Source organism: Tetranychus urticae, chromosome 3 (genome assembly GCF_039701765.1).
Source record: "Tetranychus urticae isolate SD_2017Ah chromosome 3, NJAU_TeUrti_SD_1.0, whole genome shotgun sequence".
NCBI lineage: Eukaryota > Metazoa > Arthropoda > Arachnida > Trombidiformes > Tetranychidae > Tetranychus > Tetranychus urticae.
The window spans coordinates 1,070,456-1,092,048 of NC_142960.1; the positions used below are offsets into that span (position 1 = coordinate 1,070,456).

At 33.5% G+C, this 21,593-nt stretch overlaps 3 protein-coding genes and 1 long non-coding RNA gene across 6 annotated transcripts; 2 read left to right on the top strand and 2 right to left on the bottom strand.

Annotated features, from left to right (window-relative positions):
- The first annotated feature begins 164 nt into the window (after positions 1-164).
- Positions 165-3,364, top strand: LOC107369064 (serpin B13). 2 transcript variants are annotated; one of them, XM_015936975.3, is made up of 3 exons: positions 165-1,097; positions 1,192-2,366; positions 2,614-3,364. In XM_015936975.3, exons 2-3 carry the CDS (start codon positions 1,332-1,334, stop codon positions 3,016-3,018), a joined length of 1,440 nt encoding a protein of 479 aa, XP_015792461.1. In that variant the 5' UTR covers positions 165-1,097; positions 1,192-1,331; the 3' UTR covers positions 3,019-3,364. The 2 variants fall into 2 exon arrangements, with proteins under 2 accessions (XP_015792461.1, XP_089125356.1); XM_089269230.1 differs by having other exon boundaries at positions 1,040-1,126.
- Positions 3,365-4,433: 1,069 nt separating this feature from the next.
- Positions 4,434-6,709, bottom strand: LOC149093130 (uncharacterized). Its single transcript, XR_016199863.1, has 2 exons — positions 6,610-6,709; positions 4,434-4,505 (listed from the first exon to the last, which is right to left on the bottom strand). It is a non-coding gene; the product is annotated as an uncharacterized LOC149093130 (long non-coding RNA).
- Positions 6,710-8,775: 2,066 nt separating this feature from the next.
- Positions 8,776-16,297, bottom strand: Hr78 (Hormone-receptor-like in 78). 2 transcript variants are annotated; one of them, XM_089269229.1, is made up of 3 exons: positions 16,038-16,297; positions 14,784-14,938; positions 8,776-11,837 (listed from the first exon to the last, which is right to left on the bottom strand). In XM_089269229.1, exon 3 carries the CDS (start codon positions 11,132-11,134, stop codon positions 8,963-8,965), a length of 2,172 nt encoding a protein of 723 aa, XP_089125355.1. In that variant the 5' UTR covers positions 11,135-11,837; positions 14,784-14,938; positions 16,038-16,297; the 3' UTR covers positions 8,776-8,962. The 2 variants fall into 2 exon arrangements, with proteins under 2 accessions (XP_089125355.1, XP_089125354.1); XM_089269228.1 differs by having other exon boundaries at positions 8,776-12,141.
- A 3,524-nt stretch (positions 16,298-19,821) lies between these two features.
- On the top strand, positions 19,822-21,386 carry LOC107369066 (uncharacterized). Its single transcript, XM_015936977.3, has 2 exons — positions 19,822-20,393; positions 20,495-21,386. Exons 1-2 carry the CDS (start codon positions 19,879-19,881, stop codon positions 21,102-21,104), a joined length of 1,125 nt encoding a protein of 374 aa, XP_015792463.2. The 5' UTR covers positions 19,822-19,878; the 3' UTR covers positions 21,105-21,386.
- Positions 21,387-21,593: the final 207 nt, after the last annotated feature.

Below are 21,593 nucleotides of genomic sequence, written 5' to 3' on the forward strand. Positions count from 1 at the left end.
TACCTGGGAATAGCTTATGTGCACAGCAAGTCTATTAATCGAGCAAAAATTCAGTGCAACAATTAATAAAACCAAAATTGATTGCTATTAACGTCACATAAATAATATAATAGTTATTATCGTGACTAGGATCGTTAATTGAGTAAAATTTTTCAGTGATATTCAATTTTCTCTGAAAATATATGCTAATTTCAATTAAAACTTTCCTTATAGGAAATGTAAACAAAAGGGTTTTGAGGGGCTATTGATTAATCTACTGACATTATCTGGTAGATGACAGTATCGATAACTTTTTTTAGTTATCGACAGGCATTAACATATGCGAACAGGTAATTAAACCGCTTAAGATCACATCTTATGGCCAAATTTTAAGCTGATTTTATGCTGATTTTATAATTACTTGCCAAAGAAGTAAAATCAAACCCGAAAATTTTGAAAAGTTGGTTTTTTTTCGAAACCATACAAAATGTTTTTTATAAAATGCTTCTATTTTCATCATATTTTTTTCAATAACAATAACAATAAGTTATCAATAGTTTATCATATTGACCGTTACTCTTTAATACCCTTTTTCAGGGTACATCCCGTTTCCTGTTACAACGGAAAGAACTGAAATGCATTTCAGTAAATTAAAGGAAAAAAAATGGTCCGATGATCTTTTTAGGTTCATATTATTGTCAATTTTTATCCATAAAAGTTGCATCGCATAACCAAAATAAAAGGCAACCTGAAATGACTATTTTTGAGTTGTACTCTTGTTTCGCTTGAAAGCTTTGACCCAACTTAACAATGTGATATTGGACAAAAATTGTGAAAATTAGCCAAATCCATGTTCATCCTTTTCATCTCTATTATCCATCATGAAAACCCCCCTTTAAGTTAAACATGAACAAAATTAATTGTTCATTTTGCCATACCTTTTTTATTCCTTTCTTCCTTCATTGTTTACACTTGCCATTGACATTGATTACCAATAGGGCAAGTACATTATCCTTTTCATTATTTTTTGTCAACCGCAAAAAAAGAGCGCAAATAACAAAATTGTTTTCCAAGTGCTTCATTTTAATTTGATTCCAGTTGTTTGACACAAAATCCAGGTAACAGGTTACAATATTTGCTGATTCAAGTTAGTTAATCAATTTTAAATATTAATTTATTAATATAAAATCTTTTGTTTCTCATAATTTTCAGATTGGTCCATTGAGGTGCATTATTGATAAAGTGATCAGACGATATTGCGATCTTACAGCTGTTTGGTGTGTTTTTTTCTTTGTTGTTTAATCTGTAATCTCTATTCTGATTCCATTGGTGTCAACTGTTTAATATTCAAAATGGCTGGTGCCACAATCAGTCGATGGCTTATTCTGGTTACTCTACTAAGTCCTGGTTTACTGGTTTTTCCCACCTTTAGTCAGGTTATATCTTTTGGTATGCGAAAACTGGCCTATTCAACCAACCAATTTGGCTTCGATTTACTTCGTGCAATGGATAAATCGGAATCGTCTACAGCTTTCTGTCCAATTTGTATATCATCTTCGCTAACCATGATGCTGATGGGTTCACAGGGACACACCTCAACAGCACTAAGACATGCATTATATCTTTGGGGAATGCAAACCAGTGAAATTAACCTTGCCTACCATGACATGATGACCCATCTTGGTGTAAATGTACCCAATAGTGTTCATTATCGCAATTTAGGTCCATATGGTCCGTCACCAGCATCTGATTATCGTGTTTCCATAGCCGATAATGAAGCCAATACAGGAAACGATATAGCTTTTCTTTCCCATGTTTACGTCCAAAGAGATTTTGGTATTAATTACAGTTATCACATGCTTTTACAAAGATTTTATAAAACAGCAATTCGTCCTTTAGACTTTATTGATAACGGGGAAGAAACTCGTCAACATATTAATGCAATCGTTGAAAAGGAGACATCAGGAAAAATCAAAGATATCCTTCCTGATCGACAATCACCAACAACTCAATTACTACTTCTCAGTGCACTTTATTTCAAAGGATCACTTGATCTCAATATTACTTCTTCAAGAAAACGCAATTACATAGCACCTTCATCATCGTCCTCAGCCTACAAACAACTATCAGGAGCATCTTCAAACCTTTTAGGCGTCTTCTCTGAGGATTCAATTATCCTGGAAGCTCGAAATGTCCGTATTCGTTATGGATTCAATCGTTTCCTAAATTGTACAACAATTGAAATGCCTTTCAAGGGTGGCTTAATTACTTTGGTAGCAATGATGCCCCATGATCCATATGGCCTAGATACTCTGTTAACTCGATTATCTGCTCAGGTTTTAAGTGATGTCATCAATTCACTGGAAGTTAGAAGAGTTGATGTCAAGGTAAGTGCTCAATTGTCAATGGTTAACAGAAAATTGAGTTTATAATCGAAACAGAATGCAAAGTTTAATCATGAGTAGCAAGTTATCAATCGATTGTTTGCCATTCTAGCCAGATTACAGGCAACATCCATTCAAGTTACATGTGATTAACCATATTTTGATCAAGAACCAGTTTTTTGTCAACAATTGGCACTATTATTTTTAGCTTCATTGTTTTCTTACCCATTTTTTTATTCCAATTTAACAGATTCCTCGACTGCATTTTGAGACAAGTGATCGTAATTTAAGCTTGTCTTTGGCTAATTTGGGTGTCGCATACATATTCAAACCAGGCTACTCTCAACTGTATGATATAAGTGACTATAAATGGCTCCATGTTTCTGATATAATTCATAAAACTTATCTTGAAATTTGGGAAAATCCAAAGACATTTACCAACACAAACATTAACAGTATAAACACTAATGGGAATACCATTAATAGCAATAATGTTAACAATAACAATGGTAAATCACAGTACCAATCAAGCAACAACATTGAGGTTGTATTTGATAAGCCATTCCTATTTTTCATCATGGACAACATAAGTGGACTAATTTTGGCAATGGGTAAACATGGAAGGGAACCAGTTAATTACAGATTGCCCATTTAAAAGGAAAAGCACAATTGACTGCAAAGTAAAACATCTTTCAAAGATAAAGTCAATTGTCATAATGATAGTCAAGCAAGACCAAAGACAAGACCAGTTTCAAATTATCCTGGTAAACAAAAAATTTTGATCCATGTAAATACCAACTTTGACCAATTTCATTGTTTCATTGAACAAGTTAACCACAAACAGCAGAGTTGCAAACTTGAAATGAGCGGTTCTTTCAATTTTTTCAAAAAATGTCTCGTTTCCCCAATTAATCATTATAATCATTCCATAGTTTACTATTTTTGTATGATAATTTTTAAACTTGCCTTTTATCAATTAAATTTTGATACAATCAAACTTATTCTTGAACCAAGTAAACATTAATCAAGTTAACTGTTGATTGACATCCCATAAACTGGTTTACTTGACATAATAAAATCGTTTCATTTTATCTCCGTTTTTTTAACCAGTTTCACTTGGATCAAGGCTGATGATTACCAACACTTTACAAGATTAAATTCATTTATTTTGATAACAATTAAATTGAATCATCAATAAAAATAAAGGGTGTCAAATTTAATTCCATGCAAACTGGTGGAGCTTATTATCTTTTTATCACAAATTAAAATAGATAACACATAACTTAAACAAATCATCAACAAAGGTGAAGATGGCAAATAAAGTGACCAAATGGTTTGTGTCTATGGTTTATGATATCTGTGCTTATCTATTTTCACTTGTGATTAAAAAATAATAAGCTCCACCAGTTTGCATGGAATTAAATTTGACACCCTTTACAACAGCACATGTTGAACTATTGAAAAATATTAAACTCAAACTATTAGCATTCATATGAAATGATAAAAAAAAGTGCAAAGGCTTAACGGATATAAATTGAAGTAAATTAAATTTAACCCAATGATGATGCAAAATGATTACAATTAAACAATCAACTTTGATCTGATTAATCAAGGATTCCTCTCTTATTAATGGGTTTAAGGTTTTTCATGTTTTGTCATTTTTGTTCAATTGTAAAACATATGAAAGAGTAAAGAGCAAAAACTAAAGAAAGTAGAGAAACAATTATCTTTTATTCAACCTTCACTTGAGAGAGATAATTCAATTCATGATTCTAGATGTTTAATTGATGATATCATGATATGGTGTAAATATTTGGTGAAAGGAAAAGAAAGGAGAGAGAAAGAAAAATGAATCAAAATGGGGAAAAAAAAGTTGAAGTTATTCTAACCAAATGAGAAACGTTATTGTTGGTAATGTGACATATTTCAAGTCATCATTATGATCAACTAATCTAATGAGAAACAATTAAACCATATCTTCATCCGAGGCACCATTATGATTACCATTATCTGTTGGATCAGGATTAAGGGCTTGACATTCACAGAGCATGTTGTAAATTATTTCCAATGATTGTTCTTGAGCAGGAACCATTCTGATCTCTTCATAATCTTCGGGATATTGATCTAAGTAATTAGCTAATTCTGAGAAGGAAAAGTGTACAATTAGAACCATTAATGGAATCATTTAAATTTTAAAAAAAAGGTTAATCAAAGAGTTGAAGGTTAAAAGGTAAACATGACGAAGCTAATGATGAATCGGATTGATGAATCATGGTTATGTGTAGGATCATAATATGCATTTTGACCTAATAGTAAATTAGATGATTAAAATGTCACAATTGAACAATCAATTGAAAATCAGATATGGATCAAGCCAAAGAAACCGTCAGCCAATGACACTTTCATGTTGAGATCAATTGTAAAATGTTATTGCCACAAATGTTAACGGTCAACATTTCATGTAAACATACAAGGATAACCTTTTCAGAAATGGACAAAACAAAACATGAGTTGAAAATTGAAACAACACTTGATAAGAAAGCAGAACCCGAATCAAGTCTTTCTTACATTTTTTCATCTCTTTCAATTCACTCTTTACATCATCTTTTCATCCTTTCCTTCATCTTTCCATGCAGAGAGAGAAAAAAAAGAAAATTAAAGAGAAAAAAGTTGATCAGGGAAAGGTCATTGAAGGATAAGAACAAGTTGAACATGAAAAAATAGGAAGAGGGTTAAAAGTACAAGGCATGAGGGGCAAGGGGCAGAGAGAAGTAAAATTGCTTTCAAGTCAAAAAGGGCAAGTTTTTTTTATCATCATCATCATCATAATCATTTTTTCCTTTTCTACTCTTCTTCAGTGGTTTCTTTTTTGATAGTGAGTTGAATACACAAAGGGGAAGCTGAAGGATGAAGCAAAAAAAAGAGGAAAGTTCATGAGAGGTCAAATCAAAGGTTGATTAAGGTCAAATGAGTTTACCAACCAGAATAAAGGATGAGAAAGGAAAGGGCAGATGAACAAGATGAGGGAGAATTAACATGACAATATAAATGTATAAAAAAGTGAGTTAAGCAATGGGCTGTGGGAGGAGGAGGGACTGGGAAAGGAAAGGTGGAAAGTTGAATGTTGAATAATACAGAGGATTTTTTTGTAATAAACAGGTTTACCAGAGCAAATTGTATAACTACTTCAAGATGATGATGATGACGATGATGATGACTGGGGAAAATAGACGGAAAGAGATGAGATTAATTAGGTTCAAGACTCTTTACACAAAATGTTAGGTGAAAAGTTAGATTAGGTAACGCTTGAGGATGACTGTGCAAAGGTGACTCTTCAACTTGAATATCATCTCTATTTTACTGCCAAATGTCAAACAATTACAATTGAAAGGAAATGAAGGTGATATTCAAGTAAAGGTGGGAGGAGAAAGGGTGCTGAGTTATTGACAAACGTTATGGAGAGGATTGAGAGAGAAACCATTTACAGGAACATTCAAGATGTTATCGTCAATTTTACATGAGACACACAAGATATCAATATCAATGGATAGATATGAGACTATGAATGATTGTGATTACATGGAGATGATCATTATGATCATATCAACATTCAACATTCAAAATATTCCCCTTTTTCATGTTTAGTTTATGATGAAGAAATGATTTCTGAAAGGATTAGATACATGGAATCATTAATTCAAGACATTAACAAATTGAGTAATAATTTGTGAGGCAAAGTGTGTTTTTTTTAAATATTTTTGCTTTTCTATTAAAATCTCGTCTCTTTTAACGTACAGAACATGATTAACAGTTAATCAAGTTACCTTAAAATTTATATTAGAGGTGGTTGTAATGGTGTGTGTGTGTTTTTGTGTTGTCAGTGATTTTCAAAGAAAGAGGGTGGGAAAGTAAAGGGTGTTAGTAATTAGTAAAGTTCAAGCAAATCCGTTACCTAAAGTTGATAGAGACAAAGATAATGATAAAGATTGTTGAAGACGCCAAAACAAAATAACAAAGACACAATATTGCAATCGTCATGTGGACATTATCCCAACATTTAGTGATTGCTTGAACCTTAATAACTGAAACACCCTTTAGGAGCAAAAGATACAGAGAAATCAATTTAAAAATATTAAGATTCACTAACAGTAAAGGAGAGAGAGAGAGAAAGAGAAGCAAGAAGAGAGCGGAAAATAAAGGGTTTTAAAGCTACAAGCTTGTGAAGATATTACAACTGGTTACTTACTTTAGTCACTGGGTTTCAAAAAGTATTTTATATAATCCGTCCGAAGACACAGAAATATATTTATAATATTTATATATATTTATATATTTTTTGTTAATATTGTAATGTTAGGAAAACGAGCCGAGGAAAAAGACGAATAAACGAGGAAAAAAAATGTGAAAACCCTGGTGAAAGGGAGGAAAAAAAATGTGAAAACCCCTGGTGAAAGGGCGATAATAAAATAAATTCAAAAAAAAAAATATATATATATATAATTAAAAGTAAATGCATAGCTTTTACTTATTTAGTTAACTCCGGTGAATGGGGTAAACTAACTAATCTATTATTTCTTCACAATTTAGATGGAGTTGATGGATGAATCTAATATCGTTCCTAGAGAGAACGCAGATCTATTGGCTAGTCAACGACGTTTGGAGAGAGAGGTCGTAAATGGCAAATTAATAAAACGAAAATCTGAGTCACAAAGATTTCAACTCCAAGCTCCCGTAAATGCTTCATATTATATTACTCAATGTTATCTGATTTTGTCCATATATGCTAAACATTTCATTGGATATTACGGTCATCCACGTCCTTATCTTGACCGAAGTTATTTCAAATTATCTGGAACTCCGCCTGAAATGAACCGATACACAAAACTTACAGTTTCAACAAATATTTTATTCTACATGAATAAAGCTGAACAATGCCTGAAAAGACACATCAATCATCTACAAAACCAGTTAAGCCATAAACAGAAACAGAAATATCCTCTTGAACTCATTCCATTGTCTAATCAACACTGCACTATCTGTTTTAAAACAAACCATCTTAAGCCGAATTGTAAAAATTGTTCTTATTGTTCAAGCGAGTTACATCTACGAAAATTTTGTCCTGAATTACAAGTTGAGCAACCTTTCACTTTGAACTTAGTAACTCCAACAACTACTAATCCGAGATACAAAGTATATCGACAATTAAGAAAAGAAATACGACGACAAGAAAGAAAACAATTTGAAAATCGAATCTGGTTCAGAACGCCTAATCAATTTAACCCTGAACTAATTTATCAACTAGAACCAATTGGAATAGAACAAATGCAACGAACAGTCGCTCTAGATATTGAAGGTAACGGTAATGGAGGTCTAGGAAATGTCCATATATCAGGATGGTTTGGTAAAATTAAAAGAATTCAAACGGTATATTATGCTGAAATCAAAGACGTAACAGTTGTAAATCCGAATACAAGGATAACGGGACTGCAAATAACAGATTTAATTAATGGTACTCCTTTCGCTGAAGTGAAACAAAAGATATTAACTATCATTAATGGTTTGAGAGTGATTACTCAAGGTAGCAGTGATTTTGAGAAACTACAAATAACTACAGCAGAAATTCAACGACATAAAATAGATCATATTGATCTTCAACAGATTTGGCCTGGACGCCAACCGCTAGGATTGAAAAATATAGATATGTTTTTCTATCCTGATCATAATAAACTGAAACGAGATGATCCTACTTCAGTAATTTACGGGCATTCTCCAGAAAGAGATTCAAGGGTCACCTTGAAAGCATATATGGAATTTATCAGATTAACACAACAAAGCCGAGTTCCGACTACAGAAGAAATCAGAGATATGGTAAAATGTGGTCTATCGGTCAAAGATTGGTGATGGTCAACGCCAGATGATCCTAATGATTTTTACACAAAAAACATATATTTTACTTAGTAACCTATTCATGTATCAGTTACCATTCATTGTATTAGTTTAGATTAATCCTTTATTGTAAAGAACGAGGACGTTCTTCCTTGTACCCCGGAAGAATTGTAACAAGGAAAAAAGATGTTCTTTAGTTTTAACTAATTTGCATGAAACTTAGATTAGATCATTTCCGTAGCCAACCAGGAAAAAAAGAGCTAGAAAAGACTGACAGGAAATCCACGAGGAATGAGCGAATGAACGAGGAAAAGATGAAGAAAATAAGGATTGGAAGGAGAGAAAAGTTAGATGAAAAAGGGTATAAGAATTGAATGGAAATGAATTCTCAATGTACATAAAACTAACCACCAACTTAGTTGATAATCATAGTGAAAATAAAGTAGATTTTATGTAACAACTGTGTCAATTTTAAGTTTACCTTCATCTTAAATCAACTCAACAATTGATCCAATTGTAACTCTACAATATATATAATCTTATATAGCTTATATATTCATCTTTTATATAAGTTGCTAAGAAGTTAGCTGAAAAAAGGGGTTTTGAGGAATAGGTGATGAAAATAGGAGGCAAAGCGCGCGCGAATGAACAATTAACAGCACACCAAGTAATAGTAGAAAGTAAAGGGATTTGTTGTGTGCTTCTCTGTGTGTTTAAATGCCATTCCTTTTACTTGAAGCTGCTGAAGAGGAGGATGATGGTGAATGATTTGCGGCTTGAGATGCATTGGTGGCACCAGTTCCTGCAGATGAAGATGGTCGACTGCTACTGCTTCCCGTTCCATGTTTACCGTTACGGCTTGAAGATGAGGATGAAGATGAAACAAATTCATTGGTAAATTCACTGGAATCCATTTTCAAAATATAAGGAATGATACTTTCAATCTGAACATTTCCAACTAGACCAGAAAAGAATAGCTCCTCAGTTATACTGGGAAGGAGACTTCGAAGTGGCATTAGACGGAGTAAAAGTTTACCGAAACGGTTTAAGGCATCATCACCGAGTACAGTCTCGGTAACATAATTACGAAGTTCAGTGACGGCTTTTTCTTGGAATTTTTCTATCTGACGACAACACAATAACTGACTGATGGCCAAATTTTCAGGACTAAACAAAACAATTGCTTTAAGATATGCATATTCACGATCATCAATCTCTAATCTTTGGATTGAATTGACAAAATCTTGAAGTTTACATATATGATCAGTAACCTGTTTAACCCGTTGAACGGATAACTTGTCTTGTTGAAGGGTTGTCTGTAAATGGGTTACAATGGCTGACAAAATGGTTGCCAGAGACATTACTTGGGAACATTGGGCAAGACCAAGGACGAAAAGTTGACACCAGCAACCACGGATGAGTGAGGTTTGGACATCAATGGAGAGTAATTGGAAGGCTTGGACTGATTGGGCCCAGTGAACGGAAAGAAATAGTAGACGAGATGCACTTTCACAAATATATTGAAGCGACAAAAATGTAGAAGTTCCAGTGCTGGGCGGAGTTAAATTAAATTGATAATGAGCCTCATTAAGAAGGGTTCCCTCCAATTCAAACAAATCTTCACTTTCACTTGAATTTGGACCTCCAGAGGCAAAATCCATTGCACCAAAAAGCAAGGCAGCTCCCTCTGAACTTCCACATGCTATTTTTGCCATTACATCAAAAGCTGCCTTTGAAATCATTGAAAGATTGGCTCTTGCTTGCTTCTCTTCACTTGACTCACTTCCTGAACCGCTTCCGCTAGTATTACCACTTCCTCCAGCACCATTACCATTGTTGCCTCCACCAATTGCACTAATAGATCCATTACTGTTGGCATTACTTGCTGCTTTAAGCAGGTTAATCAATGGATTTGAATTATTGTCATTATGATTAGCACGGAAAGCAACCAAATTAGAAACTACATTTGCTAACGTACTTAAATCTCCGTTACTTGTGGATGTTGCCCCAGAAGATCCGTTACCGGCTGAGGAACCATCACCCCCATTAGCACCTCCACTGCCCATGCTAGTTGGATGGTTATTTTCCAATAGACTGGCCAGTTCATTTTGATTAGAGGTTGGTTTAGGAAAGATGGCTCTATGGTGGTGATTGATGATCATTGAATTTGAAGAGGAGGAAGCTACCGTTGAAAGAGATCCAGCGGCAACTGCAGCTGCTGTGGCAGCATTTAAAGGCCGTAAATTAGGCACTAAAGAATTAAGATTGTTCATGACATTCACTGAATTGGTATGAAGGTTGTTGTTATTGTTGTACTCTAAAGCAAGTGGTTTACGTTCAGGTTGACAGTGGTCAGCTCGCATTCCCATTTGTAAACATTTTTGAAGTCTACAATACTGACAACGATTACGATGATGTTTGGTAACCTCACAATCCTGATTCGCTCTACAAACGTAGCTCAATTGTTTACGAACACTACGTTTAAAGAAACCTTTACAACCTTCGCAGGATATTGCACCATAATGACGACCTGAAGCTTTGTCACCACAAACGACACACATTTCAAGTGACTTCTTATCAATTGGATAATTTGAACCGTGACTCGGTGAGACACCAGCATAGTTAAGGCCTCCTGGAGTAGATGAACCTAACGGAGGTGATTCCATGCGAAGTCTATCTTCATCTGGCGATCTTTCAGCCCATTCTGAACCAGAATTTTCGGGTGAATTGTCATAATCAAAAGATGACATGGCAACAACAGCACTAGGAGATGTGGGTACGCTGATGTATTCAGTCTCCAGGTCACCACCAGCACTGTTACCTTCCCCACTGCACGGACTTGGAGGTTCACATTTAATTGGCGTTAAACTGTCAGGTTTAACCATTTTCTTGACACTTGGTTTACGAATGATGTTTTCGTGGAAAAGTGAAACTTATAAGTGATGAAAAATTTAAAAAAAACAAAAACAAAACACAACTGTGTTGATGTCACTTTCCTTTTGCACTTTACACACACTTGGTGCGTACAAATTACCGCTATAGCGCTTTATATCCTCTTAATTAAGAGAATATCCAATTATATATTTATATTTAATATAAATATCTTTTGATGTATTTTGCAAAGCAAATAGATTAATATATATTTTTTTTCGTGTCAACAACTTTGGACTTGACTTTATCCTTTGCACTTGCTGTCATAGAGCACTTATTTTCCGAGTTTTGACTTATTTGTGTTAGAAGAAGAAATTGAAGTTTTATGAATATTCACAAGAAACACTTGAATGGTTGTTTTGATTTTTGCTAGTTAAATCAATTCACATATGACTGTTACTCCCTTGGATTCGAGTTGATCGGCATTCGTTACATAAATTGACTTAGATCGAGTGACCAATAAAATCCAGTGTTTAAAGTTTGAAATTTTCTTGAATTTTGCAAAAATTGTTTTCCGTATGTTAATAGTTTAATCCGTTGGTGTTGTTGATATCTTTAACTTTGCTTACGTGTTGTTAATTGAGAAGGTTGAGATGAGTCTTTTTTAGCGTGTATGCCTTTGTGATTAGTGTAGGTTAATGCAAGTTACTTGTTATCCTTGTAATGTTGATAAATTCAATTTAAAAAGATTGCAACGATAGTTGTAAATGGTAAATAAAATGAACAAAATCAGAGTAGAATCACAATATAACAATAAGGCAGATTGAAGCCAATCTTTAGCTTTGTTTATGTCACAGAAGGTGTAAATTATGATGAATAAGCGATGAAGAAGAGCAAAAAAGTTCTGAGTTTTTGTGTTTGCGTTTGGTCAAGAAAAGTATGAATGTATATGTTTGTTGTATTTGTAAGTAATAAAGAGACTCATCTGCTCAATAGGATGAAGTCTTGATTATACTTTGATCTGTTGATGTGTTTGTGGGTCGATTAATATGAAGATCCGATAGAGGATATAAGATAATACAACGCGAAACGATAAGAGACGAGGTGTAAAGGGATGATAATGATTGTGGAGACGATTTGATGATGATAGCGATGGCATGAAGTAGGAGGTAAGAGGGCAAAAGAGATAAAGAAAAATTGATAAATAAAAAGGCCAATGATAACAATTTGTAATTAGTTAACGCAGGGCAAAAGGTAAAGTAAAACAGTTTTTTTGGGTTTAAATGTCAACATTTTTTACAAAGACACACACACACATAGAGAGATATGGGAGATGAACAAAGGTAAACACAATTGAAGATGACAGTGATGAAGGTGATCAAAATGGATAGTTTAAGATACTCAACTACAAGGTTTTTTTTCAAATGAAAAATCTGATATTTTGAATCAATGATGGTCATGAAGAAAGGTTAAAGTAGAGAAGAATAGAGAAGGATTAAATCATTTGAGAATCATGAGAAAAACGCGAAAATGTGAAGGTTATCATGAAAGTTGTTTGAATGGGGGGAATTTGATTCGTGACCTAAAAACTGAAACAAATTAAAATCCTGTCCTAATCATCATGGCCTCGACTGAAACTTTTTCATAACGAAAGATAAATGTACATTGAAGAACAATGTTTAAACCTAATGAAAATAAAAATAACTTGTTACATGAAATATTAACGTAAATGGTTATTGAATTTACGTAGTGTGAGAGTGAAATGAAATGTTGAAAGCTATTAACAGTGAAATGATTGTAATTAAATTGAAAGGTGAGTTTGAACAATTCCGATTGAATGGAAGGAGCTCGCCATAAGAAAACAAAGATGAAGATAGCAAGATGAGGAAAACTTTAATCCCAAAAATGGACTGTATAAATGTACGATCTTTCCTTGAAATGTCACGAGAGAGGCGAGAGAAAGAGAGGTTTCTTGGGTGGGGGAGATTGAGAAAGATTGAAACATTGTATTGAAGTAAAGTGAATGCAAAAAGAGAACCGTGGAATTTTCAATAAATTGGAAGAAAATATCATGACTAAGGGTAGATGATGATGAAAGATGGGGGAAAGGAGAAGGCAAAGTCCGTCAAAAAGTTTCGATAGATCAAATGAAAGAAAACGCCCCAATGGGATGTCCGATCGAAAGTCCGAGATGTTTAATAGATTGTCATTAGTTAGTTGTAAGGTTAAAAAGTCAAAGACACATGAAGATGATGGTAAAAGATAGAGTATAAACTATCATCAATCGAATCAAGAGGGGAAAAGATGAAAAGGTCAAAGGATCTGATGAGATTTATAAGGAGTCACGGTTGTGAGTAGATATATAAAAATAGATATCAGTGAGGGAAAAGGAAAGATAAATGCAAAAACGAGAATCATGAGCAAACGAAAATGTTTCAACTAAAATATCATGAGGTTTGTTTGCCAAGAAATCCTTTTTGGAGAAAAAATAATTCGGCGGAAAGTTTAACTAATGAAAATTGAGTTGCTAAAAGAGAAGTGAATATGAAGAAAAAAAAAGTCAAATTTTGACAAGAGGAAAGTTGATGGTTCATAAAGAAACAAGGTTAGATCAAGTTCAAGTTTAAATGCTTATCTTGATATTGAGCAAAAAAAGGAGGAGGGAGGAGGAGTGAAAAGTAAGAATATAAAGGAAGAAAGTAAAAAGTAAAAGATAAAACTGTAAGGTAAAGCTTCGAATAAGGACAAGTTCACGTTCTTGGCCATTTTTACCGGATACCTTGCTTAGAATAATTCATTTACGGTATTCGTAATGTTAGCCTTAGGTCAGTTGCAAGAAACAGAGTTAAAAAGTAAAAGTAAAAAAGTTATTCAAACATGAAGAGAAAAAATGAAATCATGAAATAAGCGAAAAAAGTAGCCAAGGTCATAACTAACGCTAACGAAAAACAAAATCAAGGTGATCGAGAGCTAAAAAGTGGTAAAGGCAGAGCCAAGGCCATCATCTACTATGATCGTCATGTCCTCCAAAAAGAGAGAAAAAAGTGAAAAGCAGAAAACGAAAGAGAGAAAAGGAAAAATAAATAGATGGAAAGAGTAGAATTGAAAAGAATGAGAGGAAACAATATCTGAAGTGAATTGATGTCAAGTGTGTAAAGGTAATCAAAAAAGAGCTGATTATATTTACGAATTCCAAGGGGAGAGAGAGAAAAATAAACCTTGCTTTTTAATGAAAAGAGTTGCAAGTGAAACAAAGTTGATTGGAAGGTTAAAGGGAAACATGATGACAATGATGACGATCAAGTCAATATGTGGTTGACATTTGCAGAAAAAATGAGTCAATCGTTTAGCCTTTCTTAATATGTGAGTAGGCTTGAAATGGTGATAGGGAAAAAACTGTTTTAATAACTAAATCCAAGTAAATGTAAAATGAAATGAGCTACCAATGAAAATAAACTATGCTTCATCGATTAATTGAAGATGAAATAAGAAAGCAAATTAAGGTAAAGCTGTCTGAATAGTTAAATGGTCAGAGAAGTAGGATGGATGAATAGTGATGAATATGAAATTATTTTGTGAATAAGGAGAGGGTTAAACAATACAATTTGACACACCCTTTAATGGAAGAAGAAAAAAAATGATATAAAACTTTATTCGACTTACCCTCATTGGAGGAACCTACTAATTCGTTAACACGAATCATCATGTAAATACAGGGATGACCAAAAGTGGTCGTATCTCTGGATATAGCGTGACAACTGATATCGAAATATGATAAATTTATTCCTGATCCATTTTCTGGGTTAATCCAAGTTATACTGATCAAAGCAAAGTAAAAGTATACATAAACATGTCAATTAAGTGAAATAAATTTTTACACACAGAATGGTATAAATATACACACAGGTAAAAAACAACTTTGATAAGAAAGGACAGAAAGAGAGAGAGAGAGAGAACGTCAAGTCGATGGAGAAAAAAAACAAGGTAAATTTTTTTGGAAATAACAAAAACAAACAAACAAAACGATGTAATAACAAGATAGCAACAGAGAAGAAGAATAAGGAAGATTAAGGAAAAAATGAAAAAAAGAAAGGTTTAAGGGATATTTTGTCTTGAATAATGTGACTTGAGTTACTTTCAACTTTCAACTCCATTAGCCAAAACATTTACGCACTTCACCACTTTGCTCCCTCGACTCATACTGGTTGCTCACTTGTTCGACCTTCACTTTCCTCCTTTTTTTTTACTTTCATTTACTATCCTTTTCTTTCTTTCCAACTCACTATTTCTCTTCTTTCTCTTACATCAACTATCAACTATCTCACTCTCTTTCCTCTTAAGCTCTTCCCCCATTAATAGTTAACAATGGAAAACATCAACATCAACCGCCAAGGGTAAAAAGTTACTAGTTGAGGTTTAACAGCAATTCGAGTCAACTGACAATCAGGTTACCAGGGAGAATTGGAGATGCAGAAGGGGGTGGAAATGGAAATAAAGAGGCAACAGTAAGTTGAATTGGAAAAGAGAGCGAAAATGATAGTGAGATTTGAAAGAGGTGAACAAGAATGAGTTACCATAGAAAAAAAATGAGGGGAAGGTTTGAGGTATGAAGAGAGATGATAGATTGAGGATGAAAGAGGGTAAATGAAGAAAGTTGAAGAGAGGAAGAGAGTAAAAAATGAGAGGAGACACTAAAATCAAACAATTGTGATGTTGATAGGAATAATTGAAAGACAAAACGAATGAAGATGAATTTTGAAAGGAAATATCAACAATACTAAAAGATTACAAGAGGCAGAGAGGAAGATATATATTGAGACTGAAAGGAGAGACAGTAAAAAGAGGTTTCATGTTAACAGTAAAGGACAAAGGTCATACAATCATTTAAAGACACTGGGGTAATCAATAAATATTTACCTTGAGGTTGTAATGAACAAATTTCCCTTTCCTAAAAATGTAACACCATTATAAATGTCTACACCAGGTTCAGAATATCGTACTTCATTTACAGCAGGAGCAATCGTATTCGGTTTGGGTACAATAATCATTGCCATCTGAACAACTATCAAAGGTTAGGGAAAGAACAAATGTGACAAAACTAAAATTAGGATGAGTTAAATGTTAAGATGATGATATATGTTCAAGGTGATGGTGATGATGATGATGATGATGATAACAATCAACTGTGACTCAATCACAATTAACTACTTATATTTATATAAATACATTAACGAAAAAAAAGAAAGGAAAAGAAAAGAAAGAGAAAGAAAAGGATGAGATTAGATGTTAAAAAATGAAAAAAAAGTGTAATTTTTAATAAATGCCAGATTAAAATGCCATCTATTGATGAATCTTACATAACATGTAAATACAATTTAATTTTATAACAAGAGATGGAGCTTCATATACGATAATTTCAAACATAAACAAAGATTGTTTATTAAAAGTAAATTGCTTTTTCTGGTTTACTTTGGCATTCAAAATGTGTTTTCATGTTTATAAATTGTAATCATTTATTGTTTATTTAAAGAGTTCATTTAGGTTTACAATTTCCCCAGTTACTTCTATTTGCATTGCTAAAGTTCAAATAAATTGATTTACAGTTGTTCTCGTATTATAAATGGCTAACAAGTAAGTTTAGTTTCAACTTTGGATCATCCTGTGAATCAAATTTTGGATTAGCTTTCGATAAATCAGATTCTTTAGATTTGATCAAACGATGAAAAGAGTGAAATTTCCGTTACTTATTTCCACCTGTAACGCAAATTTGAGTTTCAAGTTTCAATGAGCCTTCAACTCTTATCTTTTGTTCATTTTATAAGGAACTCATTTTACCGTATTTAGTCAGACTTTCTGGTGCTTCACACAACTTGTTATTGTTGTTTTACTGGATTTTGAATGTTAACTTCAGCTAGTTTAATCACCAAGCTTCAAGAAGCTAAAAACAAATTGAATATAATTCAGTCTCACAAGATGGAGCCCATTACCATTTCAATTGAAACCATTTTTTACATAATCGGACAACTGGGTTGACCATTTTACTCAACAATCAAAGGCACTTGGGATTATGTTGATCTATTCATTTATTTAGACTAAAAATACATATAATGTAGCTAATAGACATTAGGCCAAGTCACAAGGGTCACAATTTTTGTCAATGTAAACTATGACTTTAGTGTTATTCACAACATTTTTCACCATAAGTTGTTAATGTAAAGAAAAATAAAAGCAATGACTTCATTTTTCATAAAACATCAATCACTTTGTGATTCTCATAAATTGAGAGATTAAAGTCATCAGTTGAAATGAAAAAATCAAGAAAAATTGTGCAAACATGAGAAAAAATATTCAAATTATGGTTTTAAGATGATGTAAAATCAATTTTTGATCATCAATTTTCTCAACAATCTTACATAAAGTCATTTCTCGATCAGCATGCATCTAAATGTACTTCAATGGTTAATTTTAACACAATGCCTATGGCAGTTTAAATTGTTACCTTTTCATTAGTAACCCATTTTTGTTACCCTTTTGGTGTATAAACAATAAACATTAACCCAGCCCAATCAGAGAGGTTTAATTTGTCATTTTACAATCTCAAGCAAATAAAAATCAAAGGTTACATTAACAACATGTAATAATTGGTTGCCACATTTAGAAATGTCAAGACATAATTAACTCTAAACCATGTTATTGTTTTGATTGAGTTACTTTATTTACATGAAAACTATTGACTCAATTCATCGTAAAAACCTTAACAATCAGTATCCATAATTGTGTTAGATCAAGGTCTCAATGATTCAAATCAAACTGATTAAACATAAGGTTTTTTAATATCAACAAGTCCATGAGGTTTTGAGGCAATGTTAAGATGATTTGAGCTACAATCAAGCTTTAGTATTCTTGATTGATTTCATGATCTCGTTCCAATGCTAAACAATCAAGATATGCTTTATGGATTCACTGACCAAAGGGATGTTTATCTTTGGTCATTTCAATGATTTTGCTGCAATTTTTAGCTGTTAATTTTATGACTTTATGGATAATCAAATATCCCTGAAATCATTAATTAGTGAGATTGGATTAGAGAAGCAAAAACAGAGCCTCAGCTTAACAACTAATCAGAGTAATATTTATTTTTTGATGATTCTAATTGTAATTGTTGATATCTCACCTTAAATATGATATTAATAGTAAAAGTGTTGACATTATAATAAAATGGAAAGCATTGAAAGGGTGAAATTGAAAGTTGTAACTACAAACCTCGTTTTCCCTGTTAATAGGTTTGTTTATAATCAAAGAAGCTTAATCTTACATTTTGGTTTAATTGATTGTAAGTTAAACGTTTTGAAATGGCTTTTGAAAGAGTTGAATGTTGGTTATTAGAGTGATTTTGATGAAAGAGTTAAAAAATATCAAGATTTTGAAGATACAAGCAGAGAGGGACTGAAGATGATTATCATCATTAATATGAGTTAACCTTAAGATGAGACCGGAGGGAAGAAAAGGTTGCAATTGGATTCTTTATGATAATTTATCAAGTTACAGTGACAATCAGAGACTTGCTGAGCTAGACTTAATCACTAATCAACAGGGAATGAACATTCTGATGAGCCTTGGTTCAATACAAAAGTCAATCATTTCATTTGAAAACATCCAAATGTACTTTCAAGAAAGCTTAAATACAGTAAATAAAATGGTGATTATAAAGAAGATGATGATGAAGATGATGATGATGATGACGATGTTAATGAAGATGATGAAATTTGCTGGGTAATGTTTGAAATGAAGAAAAAAAATTTACCCAAAAAAGGAAATAAATTTGAGGCTTATTCAGATGAAATAGTCAGCTAAGTTTATAGCCATTGAAGTAGATAAGTGGCTATTTTTGATTTAAAATGTTGACAATTTATGGTACAAATGACAAGATTTATTACAATTTGTAGACCTTGAGGGTAAAGGAACCAAAAATTTACTTTTAATTGAACAAAGGTTAGCCAAATAATCAGATGAACTTGAAAGTGCAAAGATTTTGATTGAATAGGAAAGCAAAAGTGTAACTTGTAATGTTGTCTATGATTTGATAACTGATATTTTGAATGTTGATCATTTTATGAGATTCTTGCAATTTTCAGTCTTTCAGGAGGAAAAGTCAATCTGTGAAATTGGTTTGAATATCAAAAATATGGTTCAACAATGATCACAGGTTAAGTTGGTTGAATCACGTGTTGAATGGAATTTTTGATTGGCCTGATCAATGATCATGTTGGTGATGAGTGTGATAAGAAAATGTTGTTGATCTTTTCAGCTCAAATGATGAAGATTCAAAACGCCCAGGAATGATATAAACATGTCATGAGGTTATGATGAAGAGTCGTTTTATCCCAAAATGATTTAAAAGCTAAACTTCAATTGATTCAGGAATTAATTCATTCTTAAGGCAGGTGAGAAATGGATTGGGCAAAAAGATGATCGAGATGATTTTGATGTTCAAGATGATGATCAAGGTAAGATCATCTCTGTAAAGAAAGGAGGAGAGAAGAAAAGGGGAGTTGAAAAGACTTAAAATTTGTATTAAGTTCAACTGGATCATGATTAGAAACCTGATTCTTGAAGAATCTAAAAAAACCATGAAAGAAGAGAAAGTAATTTTGATTAAGTATAAAAGGGACATGGGTCTTGGGATGAAATATCATTTAACCACTGATAGTTATTTGGTTATTTTGAATTACATCAAGACCCTTCAGTTTCCCTCACAATGAACACTTTCATTTGCTTTGCCGTCCTCTTTGCTGTTGCTTCAGCAAACCACCAGATTCACAAGATTAGCCCTGTTCAATCATCATCATGGGGACTAGCCAGTTCTGATAAGGTTAAAGAATGGGATGGTTCATTGTCTTATGTTTCACCTGTTCCATCCAGTGGATACTGGCCATCATCTTACTACTACCCATCAGCCCAATATGGACAAGCTATCCACCATGGACAAGCAGTTCAATATTCACCATCCGTTTACCACTCACAGCCAATTCACTATTCAGCTGAAGTAGCACCAAAGGTATACTCAGGACCAGTTAATTACAAGGTTGTCCCATCAACATGGTCAGACGAATCATATGTTCCATCAACCTGGTCAGGATACTACTCAGCCGGTCTTCCAGTTGCCAAAGTTGAGAAGCAAGTTGCTCCCAAAGCAATTGCTGCTCCAGCTGTTAAAGTTGAAGAAGTAGCTGCCGATGTTGCTGTTGCTCCAAAACCTTTCCAATACTCAACGTAAGTTAATATTTTAATTTCAATATTTTTAAAAATATTCTATTCTATCACTTACTTATCATTTACTTTCAATTCTATTCTTATAATTTCTAAACAATCAGTGAAATCGTTCATGATGTTCCCGCCAAAAAGGAAGAAGTTTCCTACAATGTTGCCTCACCAGCCGTTTCTGGTGTACGATCAGTCTCTGTTGCTCCACAAGTTGCTCCAGTAAACAAGGTTGTTTCAGCTCCAGCTCAATACTCTGCCTGGTCTGGTGAAGTTGCTGCTCCAGCTCCAGTTTCAGGATCATGGGTTTCAGATGTTAAACCCGCTACATGGACCTCAGATGTTAAGCCCGCTACATGGACCTCAGAAGTTAAGCCTGCTGTCTGGGCATCAGATGTCAAGCCTTCTTCATGGGCTTCAGAAGTCAAGCCTGTTGGATGGACCTCCGAAATCAAGCCTGCTTCATGGGCCTGGGCTCAACCTAAACCATCATACAGACAAGGTGCTTGGGCTGATGTTAAGCCTGCTTCATGGTCATCATGGTCAGAACCAAAACCATTGAATGCCTACGTTTCCCAACCAGCTTTCTATGGTGCTGAATACCCACAAACAATTTACACCAATGCCCACCATGCTGCTCCTTGGTCATCAACTTGGTCATCCGCTCACCCAGTTGCATGGACCGAACCAATCCAAAAACGATCTGAACGAAAACAGTTCTAGATTAACTAAAGATTAATCAAAAACTGATTCAGAAAAAAATGAAATCAAAATGATCCTCAACTCAGCCGTTTATTTTTTTTTGTAAATTGTGATTATGACTGAAGTCAGGTTTAAAGCCCGGTCAAATCAGTTGTTGACATGTTTCTTCCACCTTTCCTCTAAATCTTTTTCAATGGATCTTTATAAACAGATCTTTTCAATTCTCATTTTCTGTCTTCAGAAACATTAACTCACCTCCTTTTTTACAAGAATGCAACAATAAAATTAATCTATCAGATTTAACTTTCTGTTTTTTGATTGTCGCGACATTTGAATAGCTCAAAAGTTGAATACTTTGGGAAAAGCAATAACTTCCATCGATTGACATCATCCTTGAAATAGCAATATGGCGAATTAGCACTTCCAGTTTTATCATTTTAATCTCTCCTTTACATTGAATTTCGACCGTCACCAGAACCCATAAACTTTGTCTGTTTGAAAGGATTATCT

Coding starts and splice junctions, on each gene's coding strand:
- LOC107369066 (XM_015936977.3), top strand. CDS start 19,879: ATGAACACTTTCATTTGCTTTGCCGTCCTCTTTGCTGTTGCTTCAGCA. Junction 20,394..20,494: donor AAACCTTTCCAATACTCAAC/GTAAGTTAATAT, acceptor CTAAACAATCAG/TGAAATCGTTCATGATGTTC.
- Hr78 (XM_089269229.1), bottom strand. CDS start 11,134: ATGGTTAAACCTGACAGTTTAACGCCAATTAAATGTGAACCTCCAAGT.
- LOC107369064 (XM_015936975.3), top strand. CDS start 1,332: ATGGCTGGTGCCACAATCAGTCGATGGCTTATTCTGGTTACTCTACTA. Junction 2,367..2,613: donor TTAGAAGAGTTGATGTCAAG/GTAAGTGCTCAA, acceptor CCAATTTAACAG/ATTCCTCGACTGCATTTTGA.